This window comes from Lycium barbarum, chromosome 2 (assembly GCF_019175385.1).
Source record: "Lycium barbarum isolate Lr01 chromosome 2, ASM1917538v2, whole genome shotgun sequence".
Taxonomy (NCBI): Eukaryota; Viridiplantae; Streptophyta; class Magnoliopsida; order Solanales; family Solanaceae; genus Lycium; species Lycium barbarum.
In genome coordinates this window covers 10208417-10230110 of record NC_083338.1, presented here as the reverse complement: position 1 = coordinate 10230110, position 21694 = coordinate 10208417, and the positions used below count along the sequence as shown (strand labels likewise).

The following is a 21694-nucleotide window of genomic DNA, read 5'->3' as shown; positions in this document are numbered from 1 at the left end:
AATCGGGTAAAATTTCAGTGTCTACATATGTATTTTCCCTAAATTATTGGATCAATTTCGTCCAGTTTTTCTCTAAAAACAATTGAGTATCAGTTTGTTTAACTAAAATTTAAATCCTCAAATACTGCAAAAAAATATATATATAAAATAAACCTTAAACCGCAAATCTGCAAAACTTTTTGTTACACAATATTTCGTAGTTCTCAAGAGTTCTATAAAAATAGGCTAATTCAAACTTTACACACATAAACTCTCAATTGCTTTTTTTGTTTCCAATTATTGGCTGCCTACTTTCGTTCTTATTGCTATTTAATGTATATCAGCGGACTGTGCAAGTAAGTCGTATACAGTAAAAAAAAAAACCATAAAACAAACAAAAAGAGAGTAGTGTCTTATAGTTTAATACGCTTAGTAATAAAGATTAAAACAAAATAAAAAATTCAGTTAGCACTCGTTAGGGAAAAAATGTGATTTTTTTTTTTTTTTTTTTTATATTAGCCAAACTTTTTTCTTTGTTTAAGTAGTTGTATAACTATATAAGTTGCGCATGCATGCACTCAAATCCACAAGTTCACACTCTGATTTCCCTCAACTCTCAACACAGGACTTGGATTATTTTTGTTTTACTTTTTCTTCTCTATAGCTATAGCCAAACGGTTGATTTTAAACGAAAAGTGTAGAAATGGTAAAATTTGTAAAAAGACACTAAGAATAAAATTACCAGGATAGTTGTTCCTTGTTGTTGTTCTCAGTATATGTGTCCAACTTACATAAATTAATAACAGAATCGGTGAATGGGACACGTTATTCTCCATAAAAATGGATTATGAAAGATTATAATTTCATTAATATGGAATGTTATGAAAAAGTTAATTCTAACAGACTGTCATTCTTGGCATAGGGCCATAGGCATAACAGCCAGTAACTGCCATTTTTTTTCTTAATGTACTAGCAACACAAGCAATATATATTTATATGACAGTCGTTAGGGAAAAAATGTGAATTTTTTTTTTTGATATTAGCCAAACCTTTTTCTTTGTTTAAGTAGTTGTTTATATATATATACATATATTAATTATAGGGTTTTGCTATATGAAAGTGAGTACATTACTAACCTACTAACCTATATATATATATATATATATATATATATATATATATATATATATATATATATACACAAACCAGTCTCCATATCTTTTCAACATTCCAGAGTAACGTAATACAAACCAGTCTCCAAATCTATAGCTAAAAAACCTGCTGCTCTCTCTTATGGCTATACATACCATGGCAGCTTTCATCTTTCTGCTTCTCGTGTCTCAGCTGGCGGACGCGCAATCCCCTACAAATCGAGATGATAAGGCTCCAAATATAAACTATTACGGAAGCCTTTATTGGTCACAGGGGGTAGTTATCTTTTTGATCATCGAGTATCTCCTCTGGTTTACACGTGATCAAACACGGGACGGCACTGCTGACGCTTCTAAGGCAACACCTCTTCTATCAACCCGAGTGTTAGGTGAGGGCATTGAGGACGTCGACCACTATAGTTTGGTCAGCGTCAGCTCATTCCGCCTCGAAACATTTTCTGGGGCGGAGGATTGCACTATATGCTTGGAATTCTTCAAGGTTGGAGAAGAAGTCCAAGTCATTCCCTCATGCCGTCATCGGTGTCATGGTTAGTGCATCCGAGGCTGCATGAAAACGGGGAGTAGCCAGTCATATCCTATCTGTCGTCGGCTCTACGGAGATATTAACTTGTAGTTTGCGTCTGGAAAATATAGATTTCCATGTGTAATAATTCTCTGCTCCTTTTTTCTCAATTACATATTGTAAAAGGAATTTGCTCTTTTTTTCTTCTATTTTTCTTTTGGCTTTGTAATTGAGATGTTATGTGGCTGTTTAATCGAATGCTTTATAGAGTTGTCAATTTCAATTATCCTTTGTTGAATTTGAACGACCCCTGTCTAGTTTGGTTTTAATTTCAGCTACTCATTGCATTTCATGAGTTTTGCAAACTTTTAAATACATGATTTCATTATATTATCATTGTTATTCTTGGGTGGCAACATTCAAAATCTCTGTTGGCAAAGGACTCGGGGAAATACAGTGGGAATCCAATTTACTTCACTTATGATTGTTCAAGGGCGGCCCAGTAAAATTGGTAGCCTAAAGTCAAATCTTAATAAGAGGTCTCAAGTATATTTAATAAAACTAGCTCACGCACGTGCATTTCATGCGCCGCACGTGCATCTCGGGCGCTACATGTGCATCCCATGAAATAAACTTAGTTGGAATATGACGGTACGATTTTTTGAGCATAAAATGTACACATTGTTGTTTTTACCAACCTGTTTTTGGATAGCACTAGTTATAATTTCTCATATGCTCGAATTGTTCAAATCTATTTTAAAGTTTTCTTTTATATTTCTCTAATTGTTCAAATCTATTTTAAAGTTTTCTTTTATATTTGAAATTAAGAAATTATACCTTATACTTTAAAATACTCATTTTTGTTTCAAAAACTACTTTATAAACCTATAATAGTGAAAAATGGGGCCCCAAAAATTTTGGGGCCTAAGGCTTTTCCTTTATCAGCTTTACCCTAAAGCCGACACTGTAATTGTTGACTTATTGGGATGATCAAATGCATGATAGCAGCTAAAAGTTTTGGGATTGTTTGATCTTAGAGAAAAGATGATATAGTCACTAGCTTCATTGTGTACCAAAAGGAAAGACTTTTTCAACACCGCCCTTTTGTTTTGAGATCTGTTTTTATTACTTCGGTTCTTTTCCAGAAATATAATAGTATACATGTATATAAAATAGAGCATATATCTTATATCCTTATAAAATAGCTTGGGCACTATACTTAGGCCCTAATATGATTTTTCGATTTTCAACTTGTCAATTGGACATGTTCGACTATTAGTATCAAGAAATGAGTTCTAAAAATGTTTTGATTTTCACCTCTTGAGACCTGCGTTTTTGTTCCTATGTTTACACTCAGAAGTCCTTGAAACTAGCATTTTTATCTTTTAAAACCTGCATTTTGGACGTTTCAAATCAGCACCTCTTTGCTTGTAAAAAAAACCTCCCTTTAGACCCTAAAAAGAATGCAGTTGGTAACGGCCTACTTACAAGAAAACTTAGTTCCCTATCCTTTTGTGAAAAACATTAGAGACCTGAAAATTATATCAAGCAATTGCAACATGAAACGATTAGTAAAAAGACAAGTGACTTCAAGAAAGAGAAAGAAGAGTTAGGTGGCACATAAAAAGAGAAGCAAAATTCCGTTGCCGGGACTTGAACCCGGGTCTCTCGGGTGAGAGCCGAGTATCCTAACCAACTAGACTACAACGGATTGATAGTAGTAATCACCTCATCAATTAAATTGTATTATTCACGATTGTTGACCTGGAAATTACCTTATTGAAATTAGAAAAAGGAAAAGAACAATAGTTCAAGTTTCTTTTTCAACATTACTCCACTCAAGTAACATTAACATTATGTTGTGTCTTCTCTTCCATCAAGCAATTTCTTTAAGCAGTAAAGAGATGTCATGTAATGTGGTAATATACAAACTAGGAATACCCAAATACTGTTTCTCCATTTTCGTCATTGGAGTAATTCCGATCTTTGATGAAATGCAAAAGAGTCTCAATGCTCAGAGTCAGAGGTTATATCCCGTTATACGCGATGTGGTAAAAAAGACTGATTCGCCCGTTAAAGAAGCAAGCACGATATATGTACAGTATATAGCAATTTCTTTGCCTTTTGTACTAGCTTTCCTCGTAATAATTGAAAATTTTAAGGAGATTAAGGTGCAATTTTTTTTTTTTTTTAAAAGGGCACATATATTAGAGGTGCAAATTGTAAATTACTAAACTTCTTAAGTGACATTCTAGCCATTTTCTACTTTATCAGATAAGTGTACCTAACTTGAGTGACTTTATTGTAATAAAAGAAAATAAATAGTTTTACTAGATAATTTTATTTATTTGAGTGAGCATTGAGGAACTAACTCTTTTTTATAGTGAAATTTATGTTCAAACACAACGTCAACTTCCAACTTAGTCAACTTCCAACTTAACTTTAAATACTGCATTGTTATCTCAGTATAATATGTTCACAAACCAAATGTCGGATGTCCCCTTAATGTTTCTTTGATGTTATCCCTGAAAATGCCACACAACTGCTGCTACCATAGTCCGTAGAAAATGCGTTGACTAGGTAAAACAAAGTTGGGACTAAAAATAAAAGGAAAAAGATACATACGCAAAGTGTGATGAATCTGTTTAGAAAACACTTCTATTACTTCTTCAACAATGAAAAGGAATTACAATTAAAAAAGAAAAAAAAATAGAATTCAACACCTGAATATATGTAAACTACTGTAAAGAATAACGCTGGAATGGAAAGATTGAGTTATAAATTCAGGATAGATAGAAGGGAGATGAGAAGTTCATACTAAGAACGAAGATGAGAGGAATCAGACACTTACTTAACAATTTGCATAACCCCAATTACTCCTACACGACATTATTTATCACCATGGATCCCAAACATAACTACAGTCAAACCTCTCTATACTGGCAGTGGCAGCGTTTATCCGAAAATTCCATGACTGCTATAGTGAGATGTTGTTATGTGTGTATACTGACATTTGATGTTTAGATTTCATTTAGTTGTTATAAAAAAAGTACACAAACAATTATTTTGCAGTACTTTTATGTTACATATAAACACAAACAATATATACTATACTTGTTAATTTTAAAATCTCATTGATTTTCATCTCTCGTTAATTAAAAATTGAAAAGACTAATAAATTACTAATAAATCCATAACTAGTTGTACCATATCAATAAAGAATTAAAATCTAAGGAACATATGCATTTAAAATAATTGAGAATTTAAATATTTCAAGTTTGACTTAAGAATTCTACAATTGTAGGTTGTTTCATAAATTCGAGTCTCTTAGTGATAGTATAACACGTGAATTGATGAAGATGTTTGTCCAAACTTTCAGCAAAAGGGAATTCAAAAGTTTTCCCTCGAAGGTTGTCTAAGAGTCAAAGAGTTAACAATTGACTCTTATATCTCACCCCAAGTAACAGTTGATTTTTAACAATAGTTTTTATTTTATTTTTGTAAATAATATATTTCTTACAAAATACTATTACACAATATTTGAGTATAACTATTATAGGGAGGACCACTATAATGAATGTCACCGCTATTATAGGTAGAATGTTCTTATAGAGAAGTAGAATATAACATGAAAAATCGATTTTCGAAGAAAATCAGACCGTTATAGTGAAATGTCGTTATAGCGAATGACAATTATTGAGAGATTGCCGTTATAGCGAATGATAATTATTGAGAGATTTCACTGTACTTAATAGAGTGTTTGAGTGCTTCAGCACCAGGCTCCTATGCAATATTTCCATTGGCCCATTTATTAATGCTTGTTTGGACCCATTCATAACATAAAGTTGGGGAAAAGAATACTCTAAGGAATCGTTTGGTACCTGGTCAGAGTTATGCAGGGTTTAATTATTTATGTATTAGTTATTTCACATTTTGCCCTGCATAAAATAATACATACATCCCCTCATAATCATGTATAAGTTATGGGGAAAATACATTAAACCCACCCCCCCCCAACGTATAGCCAGATTAATTATGACGCACCAACCTTTGTGGGCGACCTAATACCCCCCCCCCCCCCCACATCTTAATTTTTCAGTATTTTAGTACCATTTTCGACTGACGTGACAAAAAAAAAATTATGACGAGTGAAAATGGTCCAAACGAGATATTTTAATAAAAATTAATTTATATTTTATCTTCTCACCCACCTCCACCCTCCCTCTCTTTCACATTTCAATTGTTAAATGCAATTTATTTTTCTCTTTCTTCTTCTTTCTCCTCAATCACCGCTGCCGCCACACCGCAGCAGCAACAACCACCGCCGCCGCCACACCGCAACAGCAGTGGTAAATATAATTAATAATTAATAATTATAATTAATAAAAGAAAAATCAAATGAAAAAAAAAAAGAAAAAGTGGAAGTGATGTGACAGCAGCGTGGCACCAATGTGGCGGACAGTGTGCAACACTCTCCACTGTGCAACTGGGCTTCAATTTTTTTTTGCCACGTCAGTAAAAAAAGGTCACTAAAATATTGAAAAATTAAGACTGGGGGGTAATAGGTCGCCCGCAAAGGTTGGGTGAGTCATAATTAATCTGGTTATACGTTAGGGGGTAGGGGGGGGGGGGGGGATTAATGTATTTTCCCATAAGTTATGCAAGTTTTAAAATTACAAATCAAACATTGTACTATTACAAATCAAACACTGTACTAATTTTATAAATAAATAACTCACCTCATAATTAGCTACCAAATACTATATTACTTATACAGGATTTCAATACATTAATAATTTATAGCCTGTTTGGCCAAGCTTTTAAAAACAGCTTATTTTAAAAAGTATTTTTTTTAAAAGTAATTTCGGCTAAAAGCAGTTCGTGTTTGGCCAATTAATTTAAAAAGTATTTTTGAGCAGTAATTAGTATTTGGTTAAGCTTTTAAAAAGTGCTTCTATATGATTTTTTCTCAAAAGTACATTTCAAAAAAGTGCTTTTGGGCAAAAACTATTTTTTTAGCTTCTGAAAAATTGCTTCTGCTACTCTCCAAAAACACTTATTTTCTCCCAAAAGCTTTGCCGAACACCTTACTTTTTTAAAAATAAGCACTTATTAAAAAAATAAGTATTTTTAATAAAAAAATAGTTTGGCCAAACAGGCTATTACTCCCAACCAGGTATCAAGGAGTTAGGGAGGGGAAAATGACAGAACAAGTAATATAGCGGTTACCCAAAAAAAAAAAAAAAAAAAACGGCTGAAGATTCGGTCCTCTTCATATGTGTTGACCTAATACGCAAAGACCATTGAAGTCTATATTGGTTTCGATAAAAATTCCGAGCATTCAATTTATATACAGTGACAGGACATTTATTCTTATTTTGTTTGTGTAGTTCTACTTACTGTTCCCTCCGTTTCAAATTATCTATTGCGGTTACTAAAAATAATTATCTCAAATTATTTCTCATTTTAAAAGTTCAAGACACGTTTAATTATTTTTTCTCTATTTTACAATTAGTAGAATTTTGTCATTAGTGAAGATGCATAAATAGAATAAATATTATAACTAAGATATAAATAAGGTTAAAATTAGAAAGTCAAATATTTCTTAAGGGGTGTGTAATACAAAAAAAAAGATGTATAATTTGAGACGGAGGAAGTATAACAAGCTGTTTGTATTATTTTATATAAGTAATTAATTTTACTTATTACGAAAAATTAGTTATTTTATAACTATCTTCTAAGTGACGTGATAAATTACATAAACGTGTGCTCTTTTTACTTGATCTCAGCCCTCAGATACCAGCAGCCAGCAGATCTTGACCGTTTGATTTAGCAGCAGTGATACACCTGCTGCTCATATTTTTGCTCTTTTACCCACTCATATAGGAACATTCCATGCATGGAATTCTTCTATTACTAAAACACAAAAATAATTAAAGAAATAAGTTTTTTTTTTTTTTTTTTTTTTTTTTTGAGTGGGGAGGAAAGAGTCTTTGGTTTTCTGTTGTGATTTGTTCTGTTAGTCTCCTGAATATTTGCTAGTTTTATGGCCATTGCTGGTGTCCTATCTGTTCAAAATTTAATATTTTTCCAAAATAGGATTCTTGAAATCTTGAATATTAAAATTAAAAAGATATCTTCTTTTTTGTATGTGTGTGAGAAAGAGATTACATGGATATGGAATTCAAAGACTCTCCTTTTTTGTTCTGTGGGTCTAATCTTTTACTTCCTAAGAGGTGTCTTGCTTGACCATAGTTCAATCCCATTTATATTACTTGACCAATAAGCCCAACTCCATAAATCAAGATTTTAAGGTTTTTCAAAGTTTTGTTCTTCTTCTGCCTTGTTTTTGTGGGTTTCTCTGCTTTTTGGGGTTCTGCCCGGTGTCGGAGCCAGAATTTTCACTGAGGGACAGTGTTACATGATTTAAGCTTCTAGTTTGTTAAGCCGATCTTGAATTTACTCGATTTATTTTGAACTTGATTTGGCTATATATAGCAAGTTACACAATGGAAGAAGATCAAGATATGAAATTTGTGTGCAAGTTGTGTAACAAGAGGTGTCCAAGTGGGAAGTCACTTGGGGGTCACATGAGGTCTCATGGACTTGCAAATTCAACTGAATTTGATGAAAAAATTGAAGCTAATAAGTTGAAAAAGGTGGAATCTTGGACTAGTAGTAGTAGGAAGAATCAATCAAAATTTGAATCTGGTTATGGGCTTAGAGAGAACCCCAAGAAAACTAGGAGGGCTGAGGATTATACGTTATGTTACTCTGACTCTCCAAAAATACTGCCGCACACTACTTTTGCAGGATCTAACACGCATCCGTCGACATTTCAAAGTCAGAGCAATATAGATTCTAAGTGCTCTCTTTTGCCTCAAGAAAAAGTCTGCCAGCAATGTGGCAAAGTGTTTCAATCAATGAAAGCTTTGTGTGGTCATATGGCTTGTCACTCAGAAAAAGATAGAGGGGGCTTGAAAGATGTTGATGATAACTCATGGACTAGTGATAGCAATTCAGATACTGAAGCTGATGAGTTGATCAGCCAGAAATGCCGATCAAAAACTACTAAGAGGTACAAAAAGGTTGTAGTTAAGTCTTTGAATAATTATAATTGTTCATCGTCTGTGTCTGAGATTGATCATCAGGATCAAGAACAAGAAGAAGTAGCCAAGTGTTTGATGATGTTGTCAAGGGATTCTTGGATTTGGAATAATGGTGTCAATTCATTTGTGGAGACTTCTGATAACAATTCTGTTGTTTTAGAGACCAAATTGTCGTCTAATGATATCCGGAATAATGCTAGAAAGAATAAAAATCTTAAACGTGCCAACGATCAAGATGAAAAGCCTCGAACCAAGAAAAAGAAAGCTGAAACTGAACCTGAGTACTCTGATTCAGACTACTACTTAGGTGAAAATGGGAAAGTCGAATCAGATGGCTCTGTTGAGGGGTTCTTAGGGATTAAAATGAGCCTTGGAGCTTGGTTAGACGAACATAGGACCAATGAGAAAAAGGGAAAAAACAGAATTAAAAGATATGTAACAGAGTCAAGGAAGGATTTGAGCAAGAAATTTGAACATGATGGTTATGGATTAGCTTCAAATTCGGATATGCGTGAATCAAGAAAGGTAAACACGGATCGATATAACAATTCCGAGGAGAAAAAGCTTGGTCTTAAGGGTCCTCAGGATTGCAAAGATAATATTAATAAGAAGAGAAAATATGAGTGTTTGAACTGCAAGAAGACATTTGGTTCTTATCAGGCTCTTGGTGGACATAGACCTTGCCACAAAAAAATCAATGACCATTCTGAATCAACATATGAAACTGGTGAGAGTAGCCTTGGTGGTACTGATAATGATCCTAAATGCGTAAACATTGGCAAGCATAGGGACAGTTTTCGCGACAAAAAAACAGTGGTTCTTGCTCAAGATCTGCCTTATGAGCCTGAGAAAAAGGTTAAACTGAAGAAATCCAAAGGACACAAATGCCCGTTTTGCGATAGGATGTTTAAGTCTGGACAAGCTTTAGGAGGCCACAAAAGGTCACATTTTATTCATGGTGGTGATCAGGAGAATCTCAATCAACAACCTTCAGCAGTCAAGCGCAAAGTTCCTGATTTACTCGATCTTAATCTTCCTGCTCCAGTTGACGAGGAGGACGATGAGCATGCCCAATTCACGTCTTGGTAGTTGGTTATTAACAAGAATGACAGCTCGACGAGTGCTTTTATCATGTTTTTTTCCTGCTATTATCAATGTTGCAACACAGGTAGACTTGCCTCCTTTCTAATTAGTTGTAAGCTATGTTGCTCGGACTCTCTAATAATTTTAACGGTTGCGTGTCGGATCCTATTTGGAGGATCAGACACGAGTGCAACAGTATTTTTGGAGAGCCCGAGCAATATAGGAGCTATAAGAACTCTCACATTTCCTTCTGATTTTGGCATGTTTCAAGAAAATGCTTCCATTTTTTTGCTAGTAATTTCATCCACGTTTAAGTTTTGGGACATTTAAACTTAAATCAAAGTCTTGTCTTGACTCTGTGATTAACTTAATTTCTTCTTCTGATTAAGATTAATAGTTTTACTTCCGTTTGTCATTGAAACATTTCGTTTCCATGGTTTAAGCTTTCTAGTTCAATTGTGGGCTTAATTTGATTGGCTTCAATTTATTTGATCCTTTCAGCTGCATAAAATGAAACAAATACCATATTTTTTAGTTTAATTAAACAAAGGTCAAAATGTGGCGATTTTCAGCCATATTGTAAGAGTAGTATGCATATGTCATGTATTCTAACTTTGGAATGAGAAAAATATTTAGGTTGGCTTCAAGTTCAGAGAATCAGCCGTTATGAATCTAGAATTTAAACGTTATGAATTGAGTTCAGAGTACGGTTCTAAGTATAATTTTAATTTCATTTTCATGAGCACATGCTCATATAGAGAATGGGAAAGATCAAAATTTTAAGACCTTGGTAATGAAGCTGCATTTCTCTTGTAGGATGGTTCTGTTTGAGAATTAAGCTTGTTAGTAACAAGCTCTTGTGAATAGTTATCTTGCATTCTAAGTTATCATAAATAAGCTGGGACAAAGCTTATGAATGATTAACTTCAAAACTCGTGATGGTTTAGTAATTACTGCTAGTTCCTAAGAAACTTTGTTATTACTGTGTTAGTTTTAACGTGAAATTTGGAAGCTCTTAATGGTAGTTGTATATGTACGACACTTGTACAATTTAAGCATGTCTAAACGTATATACACGAGCAAATTCGCAGCGAAAATAGTAATCGACATACCTCCTCTTCGTCGGTGTCTGTTTTCAGTTCTGTTGGGTCTTCCAACCACTCAAAGACTTAACTCTAAAAGTGTGGAGTTTAGAATGAGAGTTCGTGCTTAGGGACCTCTAACCGATAATGCCTTATTTATAATGTTCTTCTATCAAGAATATCCTCTAACAATTACCTAAGGTGGGCAGCAGTATCTGGGCAATTCAAAGCCATGACAATTTTTCATAATGGGGGAAGGGAGTTCAAACTGCTAACATGACAGTTACACCATGAAAGTTATAAACCATTTTAGCTAATCCTAATATTCTCCCACTTGGTCCGTACACTCTAATTCCATAAATGAAATATAATACATGAAACGTGATGATAATTCCTTTAGGTGCGATTAGTATCTTCTATGAATCACTACGCATTACGCCTCTAAACTTCACCCCATATTTCTTAGTGAATAGACTCAACGTTTATTCTAGGTCTATATTTTAAGGATATTTCTCAAAAGTAACTTAATTTGTACATAATAACAAATATGAGAAATATTATACATAATAGAGTTTCATCAATATTCGTTTTACAATGAAAAATTACATAGGTGAACCAAGTCCGATTGTGACTACAAGATTCTTAAATTTCTTTGGTGGCATGCCTTTAGTCAAAGGATCAGTTAACATTAGTTCAGTGCTATGTTCAATGATCACTATCTTATCTTTAATGCGTTCTCTTCTGGCTGGATACTTAATGTTGATATGCTTGCTTCAACTCCTACTTATTTTATTCTTAGCCATAAAGATAACAACTGAATTATCATAATATATCCTCAATGACTTAGAGATCGAGTCGACAATTTTGAACCCAAAAATAAAACTAGATCTTCAACCTTACACCATGTGAGGTAGTCTCAAAATAAGAAACAAACTCAACCTCCATAATGAAAGTAGCAGTCAGAGTCTGTTTGGCACTCCTCTGAAATATAGTCTTTTTTCTGTAAAAGAATATGCATAACATGTTTCCAGCCAAAACAAGGTTGTTCTGAGTGAAACATATTTATCAATCTTGCACTATAATAAAGGATTTAGCCCTTTTGTTTTTTTGTAAAGAAAAAAAAAAAAGAACTGTGGGACTAACTCCATTTTAAAAGTTAGCTCAAACATCATATAAGGATACAACAACTCAGTTTCTCAATCAAATACTGTACACTTTAACATTTTCCAAGTGAAAATTTTGTGTTGCATAGTTCGTGACATGTGTGTTGTCATTATTATCAAGGTGATAATTGTTACTGATATCCCCCCTCGTTCTTTGTATGTGTCTTTTTTTCTCATTTTGATCCGTTTTTTAAAATCAAAGTTGATAACATCTTCTACCTTGTATCTGTCTGACACCACAGGACTTACAGGTCATATGCTATTTGCAAGTTGACAAAGATATAGGACAATCTGCCTTCTTGTCTTTATCAAAGTCAACCTAGTATTAATCATACGTTAAATTACCTAAGGATATTTATCGATAACATGTGAGGATCCCAAAGTTGTCCAATCTTAATAAGTACACTTACACATTTGTATGTTTCATTACAATATACAATCACAGTCATTAAGAAGAATTGAATTGAGCAATATGGCAGGAAGTAGCATTAAGGTTCTTGGTACACATCCAAGTCCATTTGTAAATCGAGTTGAAATAGCCCTCAACATAAAGTCTGTGGACTATGAGTTTATTACAGAGGATATCATCAACAAAAGTGAGCTTCTCCTTAAATCCAACCATGTCCATAAGAAAATCCCAGTTCTAATCCATGATGATAAGCCTATTTGTGAGTCCCTTGTAATTGTCCAATATATTGATGAGACATGGACTAATGGCCCATCCATTCTCCCTTCTGATCCCCATGACCGTGCCATTGCTAGATTTTGGGCTGCCTATGTAGAAAACAAGGTAAAATAACTATGCCTTAGTTCCAAACAAGTTGAAATCATGAATTATATGAATCTTCAGAGTCTATATTACTCAATTTAAACTCGTGTCATAATGTCAATGATGATGATGGTAGTCATGATGATAATTAGTTTTATAGAACTAGACGTTTTCTATGTTATTTACTACTAGCATATAAATCTTAGGTAAAACTATTTAAGGACTCTTAGCAAAACATGGGGCTCACAGTTAACGTACTTACATGACAGAGAGCCTGTTTGAGTTAGCTAATTAAAAATAGTTGATAAGCATGAAGTGCTGAAAAATAATTTTTGATTGAAACTAATTTTATAAATAAGCAGTTACGTGTTTGAATAGAAGTGTTGAAACTGATAATACGCAATAAGCGTGTTTGGTAAAAGAGTTGTTGATAAGCACTTTTAATATTAAAAGGACTAACTAATCTTAAATCTATTTATGAAAAATATAGATTTATTGATTTAAAGTATTTTATATAAAAGGGGACGAATAACAAACATAGAAAAGAATACAAAAAACATTAGGGATAATATCATAAAAGGTTTGGTCAAACCAAAAGTGTTTATAAATCGTGAAACTATAAGCTTAAGGTGACCAACTTATGGGTTTTGACCAATTTTGGCTTATAAGACCTTGAGTTTACATGCGTTTTTTTTTTATTATGTTTATCAAATGCGCAGATAAGCTAAAAAGTGTTTATAAGCTAGTTTGTCTAACTTATAAGCTTAGCGAAACACTCTCTAAACTTAATTCCAGCCAATTGGTATCGCCTCTAGAAAACTTTTTTCTATTATTATGCCTTATTTATTTCTTGATGTTTGAGATAACTTTAAGCTAACAACAAGAAATGCATGGTCAATTATCAGTGGTTCCCATTTATGTTTGGAAGTGAGAGAGGCAGTAGGAAAGGATGAAAAGGAAGAAGCATTACAGAAAATCATAGAAGGGTTGTGCCTACTAGAAGAGGCATTTGTCAAGTGTAGCAAAGGGAAAGATTTCTTTGGTGGAGACAATATTGGTTATGTTGACATTACTTTGGGCTGCTTCTTAGGGTGGATAAGGGCAATGGAGATGATGTTGGGCCTCAATTTAATATACGAAGCCCAAACACCAGGATTGGCTGGTTGGGCTGAGAGGTTCTTGTCAGAGAAAGTTGTCAAGGGTGTCATTTTGAGTCCAGATAAACTTGTTGAGATTTATAGCTTACTGCAGGCCCAAAAACAAGCTGCTAGTGCAAACTAGCAAGAGCATTATGTTATTGACAATGGTGGATCCAGAATTTAATGTCATATTTTTTTAATTGAAAGAGTGGATTCCGAAATGTATCCGTAACTCTATTTAGTACTTAGCTTTTCGCCCCGCACACATAACTTGAAGCGGTAGTGGGTTAAGCCAAATGATGAATCAGATGTTTGGATCCACTGTGAAAATAAGGATTATATATCTAAAAATATTACCTTCACTATAAGCGACCCATGTATACATAGGACATACTTCTTACGTCTTAATTTATGTGTCGTACTTTCCTTTTTAATTTATCTACAAGATAATATCATACTTTTTTATTTAGAAACTTAAAATTTACATTATAGACTTTTGAGTGATGATGAAAACTGTATGTCATATTGAATATCAAGAGGAGTTTAAATACTAAATTTTCTGAAGAATACTAATTGTACTGGGAAACTTGTTCAAATCAAAACACTACTAAAACTAAGAGATGACTATAGACTAACATGTAACATATTACGCTAGATGTCTATCTAAATCAAAGGATAAGCACAAGAGATAAACACTAATCATAGGAGATAAGATCTAGTAATAATAGAAGGTTGCTCCAATGCTTATTTTATTTTTAATGAGATTATTTATTGACATAAATATTTATGGCTTAATTTTAAACACAATTTAAATAAAAAATTAAATCATTCTCAATCTGATACCACCACATAAATTATGACCAAAGAAGTAGCAATTTTTGGGTGATTTACTTCGCTCCATGTAAAATATCGAACAAACCACCCATAGAGTGGGCCAAGATTAAAAGGTATTGAAACGACTAATAGTATGTTTGACCAAGCTTATTTTTTTCAAAAAATGCTTATGTTTTCCAATAAGTGTTTATTTTTAAAAAGTGAGGTGTTTGATCAAGCTTTTAGGAGAAAATAAGTGTTTCTGGAGAGTAGCAAAAACAGTTTTCAAAGGCTAAAAAAAGTAGCTTTTGCCCAAAAGCAAAAACACTTTTGAAAAAATACACTCAGAAGCACATTTAAAAGCTTGGTCAAACACTAATTGTTGCTCAAAAGTATTTTTTTAACTTAATTGGCCAAACACAAACTGTTTTCGCCAAAAATATTTTTTTGAAAAGCCTTTAAAAAAAATATTTTTCAAAATAAGATGATTTTAAAAATTTGGTCAAACAGCCTATTCATCATTATGCTCTTTATCAATTTGTTGCATGGTAACAGAAAATTCAACCAGGCATGTTGTTATCACTAATATTAATATATCCCAATTTCTAGGATAGAGCTTAATATGAAGCTGTATGTAATCACACATCTAATAATATATGCACTAACCTAACACACCCATCTTTATTTCACTGCTAAACTTCCTCTCTTTGCTCCCTTTTTTGTGCCAAATAGGAAAATTCTGCCCATCTGGAGAAATATATGCCGACTTTTCAAATCCTTCTGGAGAATATATCTGGAAAAGTAAATATTTTATAAGAATGAAATTACTAGCAGCTAGTCAGAGGCGGACCCAGTGGCGGAGCTAGGATTTTCATCTAGGGGTTCAAAAATTTTAAAAGGTAAATACACGAAGAAGTCAGGGGGTTGAGCATCTACTATATATACATAATAAAATAATTTTAACTTGAAAAATACACTGTAATTTTTTGTCGAGGATGAACCCCTTGGAGCTAACGTGGCTCCGCCACTGGGCGGACCCACGTGAAAACCGTGGTGGGGGGGGGGGGGGGGACACGTGCACCCATTAACAAACGTCAGAAGAAATTTCATATATATAGTATTGAATTTGGAACCTCAATGTGCAAAATGAGGTTTAGGACCATCAAAACCACACAATGAACTGTGTCAATTTTTCTCGTTTAATAATATTTGTCCAAGTACGTTGAGTTTTATATGTGTTTAACAATACTTATCGACAAAGCAGTGTCGGTCTCGCGTGACACAGCTTCGACTATATGCATCCCCTCTAGTAGTAGCCCTGTCATCTTCAAATCCTGGATCCCACTCTAAAAGCACAGCAATTGTCAAAGTAAACTAATTTGTCAACACCCCTCTCTCCTATTTTGAAAGACAATCAACTTCTTGTCATTGTGCAAAAAGTGAAAAAGCTATCAAATTGCTAAGGAAATTGAAGGACTCACATCTTGAAGTTTAACCAAATAAAAAGTCAAACAAAACGATAAAATTCAACAATGATGAAAGAAAACTATTACACTGTTATAAAATAAAAACAGTGTAATGAAAATAAAGTTTCAAAACGAAGAGAGAGAGAGCATAAGAAGCAAGTGTAGTAGTACTACTTTTCTTTCTATTCTGAATTGTGTATGTTCCATCAATTATACATGGCTATATATAAGGCCTTAAAATGTAGTGACTTGCAAAGGCAAACTTGCTACAGTAGTAGTGGTGGCCCACATGGTCATCCACTTAATTTATTCATAACACTCCCCCTTGAATGTTCGTGTAAAAGATAAAATTTTAGTGAACAAAAAATATACAAGTTATTCCTAATACGCATTGCTTGCTGCCTCATTAAAAACCTTACCAGGAAAACCTAGTGAGATGGGCATGGTATGGTAGATACCGATTACCATATCAAAATCGAAACTTTTTATACCGCGGTTTCGGTATTATGGTATTTGGTACGGTATTTGATATGCATTTTTAAAAAATTTGGTATTCGATACGGTATTCGGTATTCATAAAGAAAATACCGAAATACCAAATACCATACCGAAGTATATAATTACATACACAATTCATATATCTTAGTATTATAATACTAACAAATATATAAACTAATATTATTAGAAAACTAATTGTTTAAACGTTGGAACTTTGACTACTCTATCTTGATTTAAATGTCTTTTTTATGTAATTGATTTACGAATGGGATTGCTTGTACTTTATTTTGAATATTTTTACATGTGTAAGGTGTTTAGTATATAATAATTGGGACGTTTCTTAAGTAGCGGAAGTCATAATTCTCTGTGATATGAGTATATGTAAGTCAAAGTCGGACAAACTATGGTACCGATTTTACCGTACCGTAAAATACCGAAACCGACTTTAAAATACAGAACCATGTCGAATTAATTTGGTATGGTAATGGTATAGTATTTTTAGAAACCGAAATTACCGTACCGAAGTTTCAAATACCGTACCATACCATACCATACCATGCCCACCCCTAAGTGAGACAAAACCTTGGTTAAGGAAAAAAGAGTGCAGAGCGTATTTTACTCCCCTGATAGGAGCATCATTTTGTATCTCGGTGAGGACATATTCCAATCATGCCGATCAATTTCTTGAATATTGATGTTGGCAACCCTTTAGTAAATAAATTTGCCAAATTATCACTTTGACCGAATTTGTTGAACATCAATTTCACCATTTTGTTGAAGATCATGTGTGAAAAAGAATTTTGGTGAAAGTGTTTGTTCTGTCTCCATCAGCTTAGCTTTCAATATTGTTGGAATCTTTGTCTTCAAGGAGAGACCATAGTTCCTTCCTAAATGTGTTGAGTTATTCTCTGCTTCCATCAGAGTCACTAGAATTTTTTAGTGGCTTGCCCAAGTGACAAATATTAACTGTCTTATCGAATAACATAATATGGAAGACGTACACCCACGTGTATATAAATGATTGACTGAGATCGTACAAGCTTCATGTAGATCATAAAAATATCCTGCATTTGTATAGACAACAAAATCTTGACAATATCTGTTAGAATAAACAAAATTCATATCAATATTTTATTTCCTTCACATTTTATTTGTGTAGGAGTTATATTTTGCCTATACATTAATATAATAAGTTATTTCATAATCATACCATTAGCAAGATATATACGTATACCTGGTGCACTAAAATATTCCATCATTTTCATGAGGTATAAATGATTTTTTTTGTTTATATCAAGCGATTTCACAACCACTGGGTATTCAATGGAATCATTATTTTTTTATGTGTAACTTGACTGATAGACAAATTTTCTATTTGTCAAATGATTAATTTATAGGCCCAAGAAAATTGTCTTTCTGAAGCCATTCATCTTAAACCATTCAGTAGATATCTACTGTTTTTGAAAACTCTTAAGAGTACCAAATAATATTCCAGTCATACACAATAATTATAGCACCTTTAGATCCATACCTCTTTATAGAAACATAAGGGCAAATTGGGTCACTTTTGTACCCTTCTTGCAATACATACTCGCTAAGGTGATTATACCACGTGTACCCTGATTTTCTCAATCCTTAGTGTGTTGGGACTCAAACCAACAGCTTAATGCCATGATGCAAAGGTACTCTAACCCGATATCTTACCATTTTGGTGTGATGAGATTTGAATCCACCGTCTTACCCTCAATAGGCCAAAGTGCAATGAAACTCACCCTTGAGCCTTTAAAAATATTCACACTTTGTGATTGTTTGCATAAGTGAATTAATCTTTAATAGGACATATAAAATATAGCCATTTTTGTGGTCGAACATTTTTTAAAAAAAACTCTTAGAGTTCAAGTGGATCATAAATTAGTATCACAATAATAAAATTCATGTATTAGTATCCAGATCTTGTAGAAAATTAAACTGAATTAAATAGTCCAGCTACAAAAAGTATTGGTTAATATGAATACCTTTGCTGCACTACCTGTCAATATAATGCAATCCAATAACAATTTATCCAGACATCAGATATGTTACCAGATGTTATACCAAGGATGTATCTAGGGCTATTCACGGTTTTGGTTAAAACCAAAACCAAACCGAATGAAAAAATCGACACTTGATTTGGTTTTAAATTTAAAAAACAGATAATATTTGGTTTGGTTATGGTTCTTTTAAAAAATAACCGAATAAATAACTGAACCAAACCGATAAATTATATACATAAATTTTATTATTATTTATATGTATAATATAGTTTTTCATAAATAATTATAAATAGTTTATACCTTTTAATCATTAATTTGATTTTTAGTCTACTTATTTCACATAATTGTTTAAGACCCATATTTTTAAGAATATGTCCAAGTCCATGTCTTTAAGTGTTTTAACTCTTTTAAGTGTTAAGTGTAAACCTACTAACAGAAGCTCAGGTTAGAGTCTAATGTCTTTAACTTAAATTTTTAGCCTTTCTTTGTCAGCCATTTGATTTTAGGCTGTTTCTTTTTTTCTTTTAGAATTTATACCTTTCTTTTTTCTTTTCTTTTTTTTGTCTGAATGAGTCCTAAACTTCTAATATTTTTCATATGACAAGAACAGAGGTTGTAGATTTGGAGGTTCCTATAGAAGATACTTCAATAACATCAGCATTTGCTGCAACTCAAGCACATGGTAATGCCCTAATACTTCTTCCGTGGGTAATCCTCATAAAAAGCAGAAAAGAACAACTCCTTGTAGTCGAGACCCTAGCCTTGGGGATAATGATAGAAAAACATCTGAAGTTTGAGATCATTACACAAAGTTTTTTTAATAAAATAGGAGAATTGAGGGCAAAATGCAAGTACTGCCCTAAAGTTTGGGATCATTATACAAATTTTTTTATTTCATATATTTTCATTTTAAGTTTAGGTAGTCTTTATGTTTAATTAATATGTATGTTTGTAACAACAACTAAAAGCTCCTATGCTCTACTTTATTTCCAGGTATGTGTATTAAGATGGCAAAATGGTGCAGCCACTACTAAGTTAGTTTTTAGCTCTATATGTAATAGTTTAGCAACTTTGGGTAACTTGAGTATTACACTATCACTAATAGTGAAAATGTTTCTATAATGTTTGTTCCACCTTAAACTATAAATAAAAGTTATCGTTTAAACAAAAAAAAAAAGGATATGTCTTTTTCAACTTTTTAATGTTTTACTGATAAGTCTCATAGCTGCTAGTCATAAATCGAAAAATCGAACCAAACCGACAATAACTAAACCGGCGGTTATTATTTTATTTGGTTTGGTTATGGTTTTAGACATTTAAAAACCGACTAAAATGGTTCGGTTTTGGTTTTAATCAATAACCGATTCAAACCGAACCATGAACACCCCTAGATGTATCAAGGGGACACCCAAAACCCCACTTACCGAACTGTCCTAGTGGCAGTAACGCTGCAACAAACAGGATAAGACTATCAATATATGTGATGAGATTAACAGAATAGGTGTCTTACTCTTAAGAAATGTGGATATATCAAATTTAAATGACCACATATAAAACCTCTGTAGCCAAGTCTGAATAAAACAGAGACAATGATAAATAATCCAGATCTTGAATGTGAGCAAAGGAGAATTACTTATTCAAACCTTTTCCTCAAATGATTTTATGCATAGTATTTTTACTTTTAATCCACGATACTCGTGCTGATAATGTATTATAAAATAAAAATAGTGTAATGAAAATAAAGTTTCAAAACAAAGAGAGAGAGAGCATAAGAAGCAAGTGTACTAGTACTGCTTTTCTTTCTATTCTGAATTGTGTATGTTCCATCAATTATACATGACTATATATAAGGCCTTAAAATGCAGTGACTTGCAAAGGCAAGCTTGCTACAGTAGTAGTGGTGGCCCACATGATCATCCACTTAATTTATTCATAACATACACCTACTATTTGTAAGTAACTCGTATTTCTAGTACAAAAATTTTAGACAACATATATAGAGGGTCATAAATATGAAACATTTTACTATACCTAAAAAAAAAACGAAAAAAAAACATTTAAATATATCATCACTAACAAAATACGTTACAAAACAATTTGGGGTTCGGTGAGAACCCTTCATTGACTTTAGTCAAGAGAGGATAGATTTTCTTAACCTCATTTTGTTTTCTGTTTTTCATTTTTAATGTTCATTTGATTTTCAGAAATTAAGGTCTGATTTGACAAATCAACTCGATTAATTATGTTTACCAAAAAAATACATTTTTAGAAAATTTTCAAAATACAAATAAAGATCTGCAGAAACACTGAAATACGTAGTAAATATCTGGAAATGAAAACTATTTACAACGCCGAAAAAGCTAGCGAGCATACGTGTTTAAACCAACCAATAAATGCATAATACGAGTATTTTGGCATATTAACTTATTATTTAATCATGATTAATTTATATGTAATCCCACCTCATTTTTTCACTTAATAATGATAAATTAATGGAGTATAATTTACTTAGTATAAACACGATATACATGAATAAGTATTTTTGCAGTATCATATTCCAACCAAATATACCTTCTTAATTAAGGTACAATTGCATGGAAATTTCAGATTCCGTGAATAAAAAGGCAAACATGGGGACCATTTTAAGACTTAATTACGCGTTAACAATTACATCATTTGGCCCCTTTATTACTACGTGATCTTGACAACGATAGCCTCCTTGAAATTTCATCAATCAACTAATTGATCAACAATTTCACTTCTATAGTCTTCCTTCCAATGATATAAAAACAACAATAAATAGAAAAAGTAGAATAAGTCTTCCTTCTTCTTATTCTTTATTCTCACAAAAATCCACATTTTCCACCCTTTTGGCCCCAGCTCACA

General features: G+C 32.8%; 2 protein-coding genes and 1 non-coding gene across 4 annotated transcripts; 1 reads left to right on the top strand and 2 right to left on the bottom strand.

The window, feature by feature from the left end:
- Window positions 1-3291: 3291 nt before the first annotated feature.
- Window positions 3292-3364, bottom strand: TRNAE-CUC (transfer RNA glutamic acid (anticodon CUC)). Its single transcript has one exon. It is a non-coding gene; the product is annotated as a tRNA-Glu (tRNA).
- Window positions 3365-7287: 3923 nt separating this feature from the next.
- On the top strand, window positions 7288-10205 carry LOC132629309 (uncharacterized). The gene has a single exon (XM_060345003.1). The coding sequence runs from the start codon at window positions 8163-8165 to the stop codon at window positions 9849-9851; it is 1689 nt and encodes a 562-aa protein (XP_060200986.1). The 5' UTR covers window positions 7288-8162; the 3' UTR covers window positions 9852-10205.
- Window positions 10206-12465: 2260 nt separating this feature from the next.
- LOC132626132 (uncharacterized) lies at window positions 12466-16483 on the bottom strand. Of its 2 annotated transcripts, none has more exons than XM_060340886.1 (3): window positions 15945-16483; window positions 15478-15604; window positions 12466-12864 (listed from the first exon to the last, which is right to left on the bottom strand). In XM_060340886.1, exons 1-3 carry the CDS (start codon window positions 15972-15974, stop codon window positions 12734-12736), a joined length of 288 nt encoding a protein of 95 aa, XP_060196869.1. In that variant the 5' UTR covers window positions 15975-16483; the 3' UTR covers window positions 12466-12733. The 2 variants fall into 2 exon arrangements, with proteins under 2 accessions (XP_060196869.1, XP_060196868.1); XM_060340885.1 differs by having other exon boundaries at window positions 12466-12860.
- Between the last annotated feature and the right edge of the window lie 5211 nt (window positions 16484-21694).

What these genes read in the sequence shown, in the direction of transcription:
- LOC132629309 (XM_060345003.1), top strand. Translation starts at nt 8,163, where the DNA reads ATGGAAGAAGATCAAGATATGAAATTTGTGTGCAAGTTGTGTAACAAG.
- LOC132626132 (XM_060340885.1), bottom strand. Translation starts at nt 15,974, where the DNA reads ATGGTCCTAAACCTCATTTTGCACATTGAG. An exon ending in ACCTCATTTTGCACATTGAG is followed by an intron (nt 15,605 to 15,944) that starts GTTCCAAATTCA and finishes TTACTTTTCCAG; the next exon opens with ATATATTCTCCAGAAGGATT. An exon ending in AATAAAGATGGGTGTGTTAG is followed by an intron (nt 12,861 to 15,477) that starts GTTAGTGCATAT and finishes CTACATAGGCAG; the next exon opens with CCCAAAATCTAGCAATGGCA.